Consider the following 15,647-nt stretch of genomic DNA (forward strand, 5'->3'; position numbering starts at 1 on the left):
CAGTGGTGGGTTCACAGAACAGGTATGCAGTGGTGGGTTCACAGAACAGGTATGCAGTGGCAGGTTCACTGAACAGGTATGCAGTGGTGGGTTCACTGAACAGGTATGCAGTGGTGGGTTCACAGTACAGGTATGCAGTGGTGGGTTCACTGAACAGGTATGCAGTGGTGCGTTCACTGAACAGGTATGCAGTGGTGGGTTCACAGTACAGGTATGCAGTGGTGGGTTCACTGAACAGGTACGCAGTGGTGGGTTCACTGAACAGGTATGCAGTGGTGGGTTCACAGTACAGGTATGCAGTGGTGGGTTCACAGAACAGGTATGCAGTGGCAGGTTCACTGAACAGGTATTCAGGTATCCAGTGGGCTCACTGAACAGAACAGGTATGGTGGGCTCACTGAACAGAACAGGTATGCAGCCAGGAACAAGCTAAGCCTAACTAATCTTTCCCTATGAGAGACAGTCTGCAGCAGCTCGCCCTACTCTCACTAACGCAGGCACACGAGTGAGCGTAATGGCTGCCGCTGCCTGCCTTTTATCAGGGGGGGAGTGGCTCCAGGGGCTAGTGTAGCCTAATTGGCTACACTGGGCCTGCTGACTGTGATGTAGAGGGTCAAAGTTGACCCTCATGGTGCATTATGGGGCGAACCGAACTTCCGCAAAAGTTCGCCTGCGGGACGCGAACGCGAACCACTGAAGTTCGCATGGAACCGTTCGCAGGAGAACCGTTCGGCCCAACTCTAGTCTGAATGTGGTGGGCCTGGGCTGGCAGTGGCGCTGCACACAGCATGAATTACAAAAGCTGTCGCCGCAACACAAGTGCAGTAATAATGGGTATTACACATCGTGCAGCTGATACAGTTAGTCACTGAATGTGCTGGGCCTGGCTGGCAGTAGCACTGTACACAGTACGAATTACAAAAGCTGTCGCCGCAACACAAGTTCAGTAATAATGGGTATTACACAATGTGCAGCTGATACAGTTAGTCACTAAATGTGGTGGGCCTGGCTGCCTGGCAGTGGCACTGCACACAGTATGAATTACAAAAGCTGTCGCCACAACACAAGTTCAGTAATAATGGGTACTAGCCGACCCGCGGCGTAGCATACACCGCATAGAGGGCAGGAAGGGGGTACTGGGCACAACGGCGGGGAGGGGGGTCGGACCCCCCCTCACCTAGGTCCCCCATGTGCGCTCCCCCTCCAGCTTAAGCTCAGCAGGACCCCCCTCACCTGGGTCCCCATGTGCATTTTCCCTGCAGCTTAAAGAGTAACTGTCAGGCTACAAAAGCTAATTTAAACCTCTATTCTCCTGTGTTAAACAGTTTAGAAGGAAGCCAAAAAGGCATTACTGAAGATAAAAATCTCTCTTACATTTGATGTGTGCTTATCAGCAAAGCTGTTATTCCCAAGCTCTTAAGAAGATGCAAGCCGCATACCATACTGCAAAGCATTCTGGGGCTCTCCCCTCGGCTGCTAATGAGAAGTTACAGGGTCAAGTAACAATAGCATGTAACTCAGTCCAGCGCACAGCACTGATAAATCTCCCGGCAGAGTACACTGCAGGAGTCCGCTATTGTTCCTAGCCACATGGCTAATTAATATTCACTGCATACTAGTGTTATTCAGTAGGAGCTTTTCTGTGATTAGGAAGCAGGGAGGACATGACGACACATTTGGCTTCATAGGAGACAGACAAACATGGAACCTGCCATGAGCTGTCAGGAGCATCATTCTCTGCATATACTATATAAAAATTCTGTGAAATCCAAACGTGGACAGTGAAATGCATATGTAATGTAAGTACAGCCTATATTTAGCTACTGATATATGTGTTTATTTTCTCTGAGACCTTATACCTAACAGCTCCTCTTTAAGCTCAGCAGAACCCCCCTCCCTCACCTGGGTCCCCCATGTGCACTCCCTCTCCAGCTTAAGCTCAGCAGGACCCCCCTCCCTCACCTGGGTCCCCCATGTGCGCTCCCCCTCCTGCTTAAGCTCAGCAGCAGCCACCACTGTTAGTAAGAGGCAGCAGGCGGGGATGACTCACCTCTTCCACGTTCCAGCGTGCGTTCCACTGTCGTCACTTCCTGCAATGCTACCCACTGTATTGGAGTAATTTGCCTTCTTAAAACAGAAGGAAATCTGCAATAATTCAGCTATAAGTGAACATTTGTGGTTACCCACAATGCACTGCTACTAAATATGCAAATTATCCCTTTTCACCCTTGGTAAGCCAAGCAAGCATCCAGAACCACTGGTGTATAGCAAGCATATAGCTTTAAATTTTAAACAGTCATATCAACCCCACATGTAGACAGCCTGTTTCGGACTTTTGGTCCTCATCAGTACTTGGCAGGGATTGATATGGCAGTATGAGATAGGGCTTGGACCAGTACAACAGAGTAGCCAAGCAGCTCAGGGTTACTCAAACCACTCGGAATGTATAGGGGGATAAAAGGGACCAAAAAGACCTCCTACTAAAAAAAACAAAGCTTGGTGTAATTTGCCTTCTTAAAACAGAAGGAAATCTGCAATAATTCAGCTATAAGTGAACATTTGTGGTTACCCACAATGCACTGCTACTAAATATGCAAATTGTCCCTTTTCACCCTTGGTAAGCCAAGCAATCATCCAGAACTGCTGATGTATAGCAAGCATATAGCTTTAAATTTTACACAGGCATATCAAACCCACATGTGACAGCCTGTTTCAGACTTTTGGTCCTCATCAGTACTTGGCAGAGTTTAGTATAACTGTATGAGATAGGGCTTGGACCAGTACAACAGAGTAACCAAGCAACTCAGGGTGACCCAAACCTCTTGGAATTACCAAGGGTGAAAAGGGATAATTTGCATATTTAGTAGCAGTGCATTGTGGGTAACCACAAATGTTCACTTATAGCTGAATTATTGCGGATTTCCTTCTGATTTAAGAAGGCAAAGTACACCAAGCTTTGTTTTTTTTTGTTGTTTTTTTTTAGTAGGAGGTCTGTTTGGTTCCTTTTATCCCCCTATTCAGTCAAGCAAGCATCTAGAACCGCTGGTGTATTAGTGTTGTCTGGATCATGAACGATTCGGGTCTTTGATCCGAATCCTTTTTGTGAGTCGAATCATCCGGATCATCACAGTGAACGATCCGGATCACAGTGGAAGAAACAGGAAGCGCAGTGAAGAGTTAGGGATGAAGTGAGAGATGCAACTCCTCCCAGCTGAGCTCACTGAGGGATCAGGTTACAGTCTATAGCTTTAAATTTTACACAGTCATACCAAACCCACATGTGACAGCTTATTTCAGACTTTTGGCCCTCATCAGTACATGGCAAGGATTGATATGGTTGTATGAGATAGGGCTTGGACAAGACAAAAAACACTTATACTGCACTTTTCTCCTGGCGGACTCAAAGCGCCAGAGCTGCAGCCACTTGGACATGCTCTATAGGTAGTAGCAGTGTTAGGTAGACTTGCCTAAGGTCTCCTACTGAATAGGTGCTGGCTTACTGAACACAGGCAGAGCCAATATTCAAACCCTGGTCTCCCATGTCAGAGGCAGAGCTCTTAACCATTACACTATCCAGCCACTGACCAGTACAACAGAGTAACCAAGCATCTCTGGGTGACCCAAACTACTAAAGGCTAGTACACACTAGCAATTTTGATTGACCACTGATTGCTCAATTTTACCACCTCCATGTAGTATGAGGGCCAAACAGATTTTCAATTCTATGCAGATTATATAGGTAAATGGTCATACTACATGGAGGTGGTAAAATTGAGCAATCATTGGTCAATCAAAATTGCTAGTGTGTACTAGCCTTTAGAATGTATAGGGGGATAAAAGGAACCAAAAAGCCCTCCTACTAAAAAAAAAAGCAAAGCTTGGTGTAACTTGCCTTCTTAAAACAGAAGCAAATCTGCAATAATTCAGCTATAAGTGAACATTTGTGGTTACCCACAATGCACTGCTACTGAATATGCAAATTATCCCTCTTTGCCCTTGGTTTGATATGGCACTACTTCTTCTTCTTACTTGGACCAGCCCCTTCTTCTTGCTTGGACCGGCCCTGGGGGCAGGACGCTACTTCTTCTTCTTGCTTGGACCAGCCCCTTCTTCTTGCTTGGACCGGCCCTGGGGGCAGGACGCTACTTCTTCTTCATGCTTGAAGGTTGAGGCACTTACTCTATTATATAATGGGTATTACACAATGTGCAGCTGACGGACACAGGTAGTCACTGACTGTCTGAATGTGCTGGGCCTGGCTGGCAGTGGCACTGCACACAGCATGAATTACAAAAGCTGTCGCCGCAACAGAAGTGCAGTAATAATGGGTATTACACAATGTGCAGCTGATACAGTTAGTCACTGAATGTGGTGGGCCTGGCTGTCTGGCAGTGGCACTGCACACAGTATGAATTACAAAAGCTGTCGCCGCAATGCAAGTGCAGTAATAATGGGTATTACACAATGTGCAGCTGACTGACACAGGTAGTCAGTGTCACTAGTCACTGACTCAATGTCTGATTGTGCTGGGCCTGGGCTGGCACAAACACAGTATAAATTATCAGCCTTGATAATTTATAATGTGTCGGGTGCCAGCCCAGGCTATAATGCAACACAAGTGTCAGTGACACACAGAAAAAAAAATCACAAGAACAGGATTAGCTCTCAAAAGAGCTTTTGTGGGGTGCTATTATAGAAATAAGAATCAGCCAGGAGCAAGCTAACAAGCCAAGAGCCTAGCTAATCTTTCCCTAGGAGAAACAGTCTGCAGCACCTCACACTACTCTCACTATAGCAGGCACATGAGTGAGTATAATGGCCGGCGGAGCCTGCCTTATATACAGGGGTGAGTGGCTCCAGGACTGAGTGTAGCCTGATTGGCTACAATGTGCCTGCTGACTGTGATGTAGAGGGTCAAAGTTGACCCTAATGGAGCATTATGAGGTGAATCGAACTTCCGGGAAAGTTCACCCTCGCTTGCGAAGGCGAACCACCCAAAGTTCGCCTGGAACCATTCACCAGCGAACTGTTCAGCCCATCTCTAGTAGGAAAGTGTTTTATAGTTGTAGGAGGGTCACATTGTAGTGTGACCAAGTCCTGACTCAGACTCAGACAGGAACTGCCACTTACATACCTGATGTTTAACTCTTTCAGGCAGAGAAAGAAAAAAAGTAACACAGAATAGTTATTTGTGGCACTGTACATACACATGTCTATCTCATCATATTCCCATGCCACCTTGGGTATCCTTTAACCACTTGCCGACCGCACAATGCCAAGGGGCCCAAAGTCCTATGAGCACCTTTAGGCTTTACACTGGTGCTTACAATTTAGCATCCCCCAAAATGCCAGGACAGTAAACACACCCCACAAATGACCCCATTTTGGAAAGTAGACACTCCAAAGTATTCAGAGAGGGGCATGGTGAGTCCGTGGCAGATTTCATTTTTTGTTTGTCACAAGTTAGCAGAAATGGAAACTTTTTTTATTTATTTTTTTTTTTTTGTCACAAACTGTCATTTTCTGATAACTTGTGACAAAAAATGAAATCTTCTATGAACTCACCATGCCTCTTAGTGAATACTTTGGGATGTCTTCTTTCCAAAATGGGGGTCATTTGGGGTGTATTTATACTATCCTGGAATTCTAGCACCTCATGAAACCTGACAGGTGCTGAGAAAAGTAAGAGATGCTTCAAAATGGGAAAATTCACTTTTTGCATCATAGTTTGTAAACACTATTACTTTTACCCAAACCAATAAATATACACTTACTGGATTTTTTTTTTATCAAAGACATGTAGCACAATAAATTTGAACAAAAATGTATATGTAAATTTTACTTTATTTGAAAAATGTTTACACAGAAAGTTAAAAAAAATCATTTTTTTGACAAAAATCATGTCTTTTTTGATGAATATAATAAAAACTAAAAATCACAGCAGCAATCAAATAGCACCAAAAGAAAGCTGTATTAGGGACAAGAAAAGGAGGTAAAATTCATTTAGGTAGTAGGTTGTATGACTGAGCAATAAACCGTTAAAGCTGCAGTGGTCTGAATGGGAAAAAAAAAAAAAAGTGTCTGGTCCTGAAGGGCTTTTATGACTGCAGTCCTTAAAGAGACACTGAAGCGAAAAAAAAATGATGATATTATGATTTGTATGTGTAGCACAGCTAAGAAATAAAACATTAAGATCAGATACATCAGTGTAATTGTTTCCAGTACAGGAAGAGTTGAGAAACTCCAGTTGTTATCTCTATGCAAACAAGCCATTAAGCTCTCCGACTAAGTTAGTCCTGGAGAGGGCTGTTATCTGACTTTTATTATCTCAACTGTTCCTGGACTATTTACTTTTCCTCTGGCAGAGGAGAGTTCATTACTTCACAGACTGCTCTGAAAGACTCATTTTGAATGCTGAGTGTTGTTTAATCTGCACATATTATAGAATGATGCAATGTTAGAAAAAACACTATGGGCTCTATTCATAAAAGCTTACCGCAAGTTTTCCGCTCAAAACAGCGGATTTTCCCGTCCATTTAGCAAAGTGGGCATTCATAAAAGCTGTTCCCGCATGAAAATCTACAATCCCCCAGCAGAGCGAGAAATTTCCGCCTTCTCCAGTGTTTTTCTAGATTTATCTAGAAAAAAGTAACAAAATGGCCATTCATAAAGATTAGAGGAAGCGGTATGTGGACGGGAAATACCGCTTCCTCTGATTTTGCGGATTACATACAAGTGAATGGGACAGACCTCCCAGAGAGAGCAGTGCACGGAGGGACTCTGCCGGCGGAAGTGTTTCCGCATGCCTTCCGACAGCTTACCGCCAGCCTTCAGCGGGAGATCTCTGCACTTGCATCGCAGCTTTCAAGATTTTTTTGAATGACCACCCAGAAGTGTAAAATACCGCTGCGGTATTTTACCTCTACGAGTATTTACGCCACAAGTTTTTTATGAATAGAGCCCTATATACCTGAAAATAAAAGTATGAGAATATTTTCTTTGCTGCTAATCTTCTAGTAATTATTCATAGTACAAAACCAATTTACTATATCATATTTTTTTTTTCGCTTCAGTGTCTCTTTAAGTGGCTAAGATGCAGTCATAGGACAAAAAAGGGATTCTTTTGTGGATGTTTGCCGCTAATCCCTAAAGTGTTGTAATTGTGCCCATACATGATACAATAAAACATTTGATTTTCCAGTTTATTCAACCAAAGTGATTGAATCAAATAAAAGTAGAAAGAAACTTTTTTTTTCTGATCAAGAAAAGCTAAGGATTATCCCATTTTTTAATATAAAAATCTGATTTGGCATGTTGGAAAAATGTAACAAAATCTAACAAAGTTATCTAATCGAAAAAAATTAAAAAATTGTACCATGTATAGGCACCATAAGTTTGTTTGCGGCTAAAAGATGAAAACTCCTGCTCATTTATCTCATGCCTAGGAATGCTGCGTGGCTTGGATGGATCGTAAATCCAGCATTTGCTAGATAAGTTAGTAACAGAACTGATACAATACTCAAGAATGCAATTTGAACCCCTTTTTCTTAATAAAAAATGTTTACAAACTACTATATTTCAAGTAAATAAAGGGAGATTTTGCTACGTATGCTGTCAGTTCACATGAAAAGCTGTCAGTTCACATGAAAATTGTCCTTCAGGCTGTGCAGGGCTTGTTCTTTGCTGATCTGATTCCAGGATTCCGGCAGTTTAGCTGATTTTGCCATATATTTTACTGCAAACTGTTGATTAAACTTGACAAATAAGAACCTCCAGTAATTTGAGCTCTCAATACTGGGGTCAGGCTGAATGGCCCAATCTGGATAATATTTACCGTAATCTTTGAATGGATGATATTTCCAGTCTGTATCTGAATTTCTAAATGTACCATCAGTTACCACGTCAGTGGAACAGATGCTAGTAACCAATCTTCCAGTTGTTTCATACCTGTATTGCCCCAAACCTTTAGGTCTGTGAACAGATGCAAAATGATTCTTATGTTCTCCTCCTCCAGCCTCACATGGTACTTTACAGAATGGACATTGCTTCCCGCAGCCAATCACCCTCCTGAACAACTCATCCTGAGGATTCAGTGTCACTGTCAGCCTGGAAAGTATAGAGTCAATGTCCATAGAACTCAGCTCTGACTGTATCTGTTGCTCTGTCACAGTAAGCTGGTGCTCAACTTCATTTGAAAACTGATTGACATTGTCTGAGTTATGGAAAGTGATCACCTGCATCTCATTCTGTGGAATGAAAAACTCTGTTTTTAGCATTTCACAGAACATTTCTAAAAATATTGTCACAGTATCACTTTTCTGGCAGTTTTCAGACTGAATTGTGTCTTTTATTTTCTTGAGAGCGGAAGAGAGAATTTCCTTCTGCAAATTTCCTAACGCTGGTGAGTTTTGGTATTTGTTCTTGACGTAAGTTAAAATCCATTGTTTCGTAAAGCTTTCGTATGAAGTGATAAACTCTATGTATTTGTCGAATGACATTTCTCCCAGGAGCTCCTGTAAAAGAGTGCACTGGAAAAAACTTCTGCTGCTAAACCTGATATTGTCAGAATCCCCTAATATATGATCTACAATTTTTTGCCCCAGATGTTTGAAAATATATTGCACAATTGCCGGTTTCAGGCAGCTGTCACAGAAAAGGACCGCTCTGTTCCGACACTCATCCTTCTTCTGGAAGATGCTGAGAAATGTTATCAAGTATTGAGGCTTTAACCTTTCTAAGCAAAGGATGGGGTCATTCTCCCAGATAAATGTATCATGTAGCCCTTGAAATGCAAGAGATGCCTTTCCAAATATTTTAAGTTTGATGTCGAGTACAAACTGTGGTGTAAAGTAAAGCTTTTTCACATCTTTACTCTTTAGTTTTGCATTGATCATGTTTAGTAATTCCCTACCGTACATTTCATCATAATCACCAGAGGAAGCAGCCTTCTCTTTTATGTATTCATCACACATCCTAATGATTGAATTAGCAAGATTTTCAATCTTGGGATAACTGTCCTGTTGAAAAATCAATTGGTTTACTTTGAATACTCGGAATAATGACCGTGTAAAATCTATATATTTATTGTTCATTGTAAGATCTAACTTTGCATACGGATACAAATTGCTGATTTTGGTTAATGTTTCATTTATATGAGGTCCTATAGTGTTCATGTCATTTATTAGAAGCTGTAGAAGTGACTGATCCACATTATGTCTCTCTAGCTTTTTACATTGCAGATCTGACAATGTTTTATTCCACATTAATTCAAACTCCTGTTTAATTTCTGTTTCACTTGCTTTATGTCTGCTCTGTCTGTATCTCTCTAGAAGTTCTGTTATTTTCTCTTCAATCAATGCCTGAGATGTTCTCTGAATGTTCTGAAGTTCTATTTTCCCTTTCTGGATAGACACAGCCTCGTGGTACCTGCTGAGAGCCTTTCTTTCCAGTTCCCTTTTCAGACTCTTTATAGATAATTTGAATTCTTCTCTGTATCGTTCTATGAGGCTGGGATTTTCAGAGCTTTCAAAGTATTTTTCTAATGATGCCGTCATTTTGTTTTCTTCTTGTACCAGAATATTACGCAGTTCATCTGTATCGCTGCTGTCACTGATTTCTCCATATTGATTTTTAATTTTATTGTCCATTCTAATCACCCAGTTGTGAATCTCTTTACAGAAATCCCAATCCCATAAAGTATATTGTGCAGACAACTTATTGTAGGCTTTGGCCACCAGGCTATTTCTAAAGCTGAAAATAAAGTTCTCATATTTCACAGATCTCCACAAACTCTCAATCCATATGATGAAAGCAGATATATTTGATGTTTCATTGTTAGAATTCTGAGCTTCCAAACATTTAAACAAATATTTTTTTAGCTGCTGCACATGTGAGCTGTAGCCAAGGTTTACTGGAGCCATTGGTGGGTCTCCCTGCCACAGGCCTGGAATGTACCAGCTGTCTCCATTAAGGTCATAGTCCATCACATCTGTGAATTTGGTGATCCCATCTTTTTTCTCCATTCTGGCAGCAACCTTTGTCATTTCATTTAGTTGGTCCAGAAGTCTTGTCCTGTCTCTAATGGTTTCAACATGAGCAGATACATCACCAACATTCTGATGTACAAACTGACATTTAGTTTTTTTACCAATCTCATCCATTCTAAGAAAGGCATGGACAACAATCTGCAAAATGTCTTTCATTTCCATTGTATTTTCCATGGCCATATTAACTATGGTGATGTCACTCAACCCAACTACCAGTGTGGCCAGCTCATTGTCATGTTCATAGCTTCCCTCCAGGGAGGCCAACTCAGGAGCTTTCAGCCCTTCAGTGTCAATTACCAGAATAAAGTGACAGCCCAGCTGCTCCTGGAAATTCTCCTTCACTTTAATTAGAGTCATGAAAGCACCCCGTGTGCATCTCCCACTGGCCACTGAGAACTGCAAACCAAACATGGTGTTCAGTAGGGTGGATTTACCTGTACTCTGCACTCCTAGCACAGTTATTACTCTCATTCTGCATTTTCTGCCTGTTTTATTGTCCAGTTCAGTCAAAACATCAGTTATCCATTTCAGGGGGATATTAGAGGCATCTCCATCTATTAGCTCTAATGGAAAACCATTCAGCAATAGATCAGCTGCTATTCCTGGAAGCTTAGTAAACTTTTTCTGATGTTCTTCAATTTGTTTCTGTTTTACCATAGAACATTCAGCCTCATAAAACTGTCCCAGTTCCCGCACAAAGTGTTCTAATCCTAGCGAACTGTTAGACATTTCCTTATCTAAGTCCCGTAGTTCTTTCCTGTTATATACCATTGTGCTACATTTCTCTTTGTAGGTGTCTTGCAGCTCAGAGAGATTCTGTCTAGCAAAAGCATCCAGATTAAATTTCATCCATTTCAGAAAGTATTGTCTCTCTTTCCCCGACAAGTTAGTAAGAGCCTGAATAAATAAGTCTATACCTTTTGGCATTTGATGTTTGTATTGTTTGGCATAAAGCAAATTACTTTGTGTTAAGAGTTCAGACTGATGTGTTTCTGCATTCTTCTCCCCTCGTGTTTTCATCCTGCAGTGCTCTTTTTCTATTTTAGACAACTCTTTCCAAAGCTCTCCTTGTAATTCCATCGTTTTTGTTTTATACTCAGCAACATTGCGTATTTCTTTAGTTATTTTATCTGCATGCTCTCTTGCTTTCTTGCATTCCTCTGCATGTTCATCAGTCACAAAATAATGCCCACTAAATTCTTTTGGAATGTCTGTCATACTTACATTTTTGGAGCAGTTCTCTAGAATGTGTTTCATTTTGTTTTTGATTTTCTGCATTATATCTGCTTCATTCTCTCCTCTTGACTTCAGGATAGCATGAGAATTATCAAGTCTGAGTATTTGGAAAAGATTTCGCAGATTTGTTTTTGTCGCTTCTGTAATATCTTTGCCAGCAGCTGGAGTAATGATAAAATAAAGTTTGGTGCTACTCTCATTGCATTCTGACAACATTTGAACTTCCTTCTCATCAATCATCTCAATGAATATAAAAATGGATGATGAGACCCGGGTGAGAAACATGAACTGGTCCCAGTTGGACTCCAAATCTCCACGTAGGTTGGTCACTGCAAATGCTTCTTTGAAATCATCAGGTTTGCCTGAAGGAAAATACCAGGAAGTTTCCACAAGCCCCTCAGAGATCTTCCTCTCAATGTTACCACCGTACATGTCGTCGTGTATAAAGAAGTTGTGTTGTTGTTGTGCTGGATTAAGAACTTGATTAAGTATTTTAGACTTTGACAATTTGTTTTTTCCTATTTTTGTAAAAGAAATGAATGGCATGGAAATATTTACCATGTTTTCCTGTCTGAACCCTCTACTGTCTACTAGTGACTGAGGTCTCCACTTCTTCACTATATCTCTCATTGCCCAGAGCATGAAAGTGCATTGTGACCTGTCACCAGCAGGCAGTAGCAGAGGGACAGCAAACTGACACATGGCCATATTGGTTACTATTGTTTGTTGCAGAAAACTGTCTGAACAATGCAGGAGAGCGCACAGGACATCTAGAGGGTGGATGGAACAAAGTATTTTTGGACTCTGAAAGATATCAAATAAATCATTTTCATTGCTGGTCTCTATATCAGATTGATCTGTATCAACAGCAGTACTTCTTGCAGTATTGTCCAGAGCCATTATCTTCTTCAAAATACACCAAAGTAAATCTTCTGTCTTTGGTTTGTTGTCAATAACATTTTCTGGCCCAGTTTCTAGAATAATTTTCAAAGTCAGCTTGTTCATGAAATATTTATCCATCCCCAACTGAACAAGGAGATCATTGAAAGACTCTTCTTTAACTAATAAAAAAAAAGAGATAAAGAAAAAATTAGCACTAAAGCAGGACTTTGTACAGGCAAAGTTGTTGTGGTAAGGACCAGTATAAGTAGGGCTCACGAGAGGTGTCTATATTAGTAATTTAATTAAGCATTACAATGTTGAGATGACAAATTGGGTTGGACAATCGTGTAAGCTATATAGTTCAAAGAGACACTGAAATCTCATAAAAATCCTCTTTTTACTTCAAAAATCTGTTTCTCATCCCTGCCCTAACTAAAACGCTGCATCCCCGCAGCTGTAATCTAACTAAATCTCCCCTAACTCCCCCCTTCCTCTCCCCCGCAAAATCCACAACTTTCTGGGTCATGGATTTTGCTGCTGGAGGAGGCAGAGCTTTCAGCCGCAGCTCTGCCTCCTTACGCATCTATCAGCGGCGGATCTCCGCCCCTCTCAGTGAAGGAAGACTGAGAGGGGCGGAGGAGAGGTGGCAATCCGGGCTGCTAGACGCGCTGAGAGGCAGAGCTGCGGCTCATAGCTCTGCCTCTCACGGGAGCGCTGCCCGGATTGCCACCTGGGGAGTTTGGGGGAATTTAGTTAGATTACAGCCACGGGCGTTTTAGGTAGGGCAGGAATGAGAAACAGATTTTTGAAGTAAAAAGCTGATTTTTTAAGAGACTTCAGAGTCTCTTTAAGTTAGTGCACATCTATGTTGCAGTCAGGGTTGATTTATGAAATAAATCACAGCCCATGCACTGTGGTTAATTTGTAGCTATATCGCACAATCCGTGTTATGTCGACGTGCGGTTCTCTCCCTTGTCGCAGCTCGTCGCAAGGGCAATGAAAGTCTATGGAGACTTTTATACACGTTCAATGTGTCACTCTGCACTGGAAGTAGTCAAATCGCCGCAATTCCGTTGCAAACGTGAGTTTACACACGATCTGTTACACCCATTCGAGTTATGCAGTAGTCCAAGTCTATGGCAATGCAATAGGTTTAAACGACTGAGCATGTGTGGTGCGCATGTGCGAACCTGTGGGAACCCCAGTGACGTATTTCCTGCCCAACAGGGAGTACATCACTGAACCAGGTTGGAAGGAGGGCAGGCCTATGCCTATAACCCTGTTGGCGCACTCTGCCGCAGGGTCATTTAACCCTTTCACCACTAAGGGGTTTTCCCCTAAACAACCAGGGCAATTTTCACCTGTCAGCGCTCCTTCCATTCATTATGAATATGAATATGTTTTATTCTTTACAAGTTGATGACCTGGCGTAGCCCGGGTATGTATTTGGCTGGTATTGCCTCCACCCACTTTTTCTAATCCTAACACAAAAACACTCAATGACCAAGTTTGTGAGCTTTGGGGACTTTGGCATCAATAATTTGTATATTCCCATAGAAATTAAACAAATCAGATTGGCTGTTTGTGGCTCTGCCCCTCTCCAGCAGGGATGCTCGAATATCCCCATTTACTATTTGAGTGGTCTCAAATTTAAGTTTGCGAAAATCCATATTCGGGCGTAATCACGACCACGAGAATCAATTCGAATTCGCATTCGCGTTGTGATTAGGCATGGAATTCGGAATCACGAGTCATAATCAGTGCTGCTCGGATACCACTTTTCACTATCTGGAACCAATTCGGATCCGGATATCCCTCTATCCGATCCGGGTTGGATATCCAGATCAAAAAATTTCCAATCCGAATCCGGGACGGATATCCGACCCCAGTATCCAACCGGATTCGAATATCCAGATGGAAAACCGGAAGTGGCCTTTAAATTGCTTTAAAAACGTTTTTTAGGGTATATGAGGCATGTAGCATCATTATTTTGTACAGGGGAACACTAATTGATGATGTGGAGACTTAAAATCCCCCCCCCCCCAAAAAAAAATGGCTGTCAATTAACATCAGGACTAGGTTCCAGGAAGCAGTTGTGGCCTCCCCACAACTCGGACAGCACAGACACCTTCAAAAAATGTACACAGCTATTGTGTTTACATAGTTCACCATGGCACTTGTAGGTACCATGGAAAAGTAAAAAATTAGGAGAGGTTCCAGGAAGCGGTCGTACTGCCGCAGTTGGGGCCTCCCCACAACTCAGACAGCACAGACACCTCCAAAAAATGTACACAGCTATTGTGTTTACGTAGTTCACCATGGCACTTGTAGGTACCACAGCTCAGTAAAAAATTAGGAGAGGTTCCAGGAAGCGGTTGTACTGCCGCAGTTGGGGCCTCCCCACAACTCGGGCAACACAGACACCTCCAAACAAATTACACAGCTATTGTGTTTACATAGTTGACCATGGCACTTAGTGTGTTGGTACCACGGCTGTGAAAAAAATTAGAACCTGGCTTAATCAAGATGGAGTAAGGAGGTTGTGGTGGTAAAGGGTGGTGAAGCAGGCATAGTGATTCCCACTCAGCCACTTTATTTCCCCCTCTTGCCAACAACAGGGGCCAGGAACTCACCAACCGCCCAAGCCTGGTTCATTTTTTTAAAAAGTCAGTCTGTCCACAGACTGGCTGGAGAGACAAGAGCGCTTCTCAGTGACCACGCCACCGGCCACACTGAAGCACCTTTCTGACATCACGCTGGAAGGCGGGCAGGACAGCACTTCCAGGGCGTATTGCACCAGCTCGCTCCAGATATCCAGGTGCTTGACCCAGTACTCCAAGGGGTCCACAGGGGTGTCGGTGTCAAGCCCGCTGTAAGACCCCATATAGTCAGCCACCATCCGGGTCAGGTGCTGGTTCTGGCTTTGAGAGCCGGGTGCTGCTGCAGGCACCTCCTCTCTAGGCAGCGGTACTGGCATGGCATAGAGCGTCTTTGTCAGAGACAGCATGTTTGTTGGGTGCCTGCTGCTGCTGGATGCAGGCACCTGCTGCTGTGCTGGCTGGACTGTGACAGCAGGGGGGTGGGAGTCTGGGGGAAGGCTTCCTCCAAACGCCGAACCAGAATCCGCTGCAAGTCCCTTATTCGGCGCACAGGGTCTCCTCCTACAGGCAGGAACTGAGCCAGCTTCCCCTTCAGCCGTGGGTCCAGCATCAGGGTGATCCAGATGTCCTCCCGAGCACGCATCTGCTTCACCCTTGGGTCTTTGCGCAGGCACTGCAGCATGTGCGCTGCCATGGGGAAGAGGGCTGCCATCTCTGCTGACCCATCATCTTCTGCACCGCTGACAGTGCTGTCCTCCTCCTCTGATTCCGGAGCCTCATCTTGCTCTCTCCACCCCCGCACTTCTGCAGCTGCACTCCGCTGTGCCCCCTCCTCTTCAAGGTCAGGGACCTCCAACTCCTACAAGTCCTCCAACTCCTCCAA

The 15,647-nt window shown here is 43.1% G+C and overlaps 1 protein-coding gene across 1 annotated transcript; it reads right to left on the reverse strand.

Annotated features, from left to right (window-relative positions):
- Positions 1 to 7,634: 7,634 nt before the first annotated feature.
- Positions 7,635 to 13,860, reverse strand: LOC137525500 (up-regulator of cell proliferation-like). Its single transcript, XM_068246620.1, has 2 exons — positions 13,851 to 13,860; positions 7,635 to 12,337 (listed from the first exon to the last, which is right to left on the reverse strand). The coding sequence occupies exon 2, from the start codon at positions 12,300 to 12,302 to the stop codon at positions 7,635 to 7,637; it is 4,668 nt and encodes a 1,555-aa protein (XP_068102721.1). The 5' UTR covers positions 12,303 to 12,337; positions 13,851 to 13,860.
- Between the last annotated feature and the right edge of the window lie 1,787 nt (positions 13,861 to 15,647).

The sequence above is a fragment of the Hyperolius riggenbachi genome, chromosome 7, assembly GCF_040937935.1.
Source record: "Hyperolius riggenbachi isolate aHypRig1 chromosome 7, aHypRig1.pri, whole genome shotgun sequence".
Classification (NCBI taxonomy): Eukaryota; Metazoa; Chordata; class Amphibia; order Anura; family Hyperoliidae; genus Hyperolius; species Hyperolius riggenbachi.

What these genes read in the sequence shown, in the direction of transcription:
- LOC137525500 (XM_068246620.1), bottom strand. Translation starts at nt 12,302, where the DNA reads ATGGATAAATATTTCATGAACAAGCTGACTTTGAAAATTATTCTAGAA.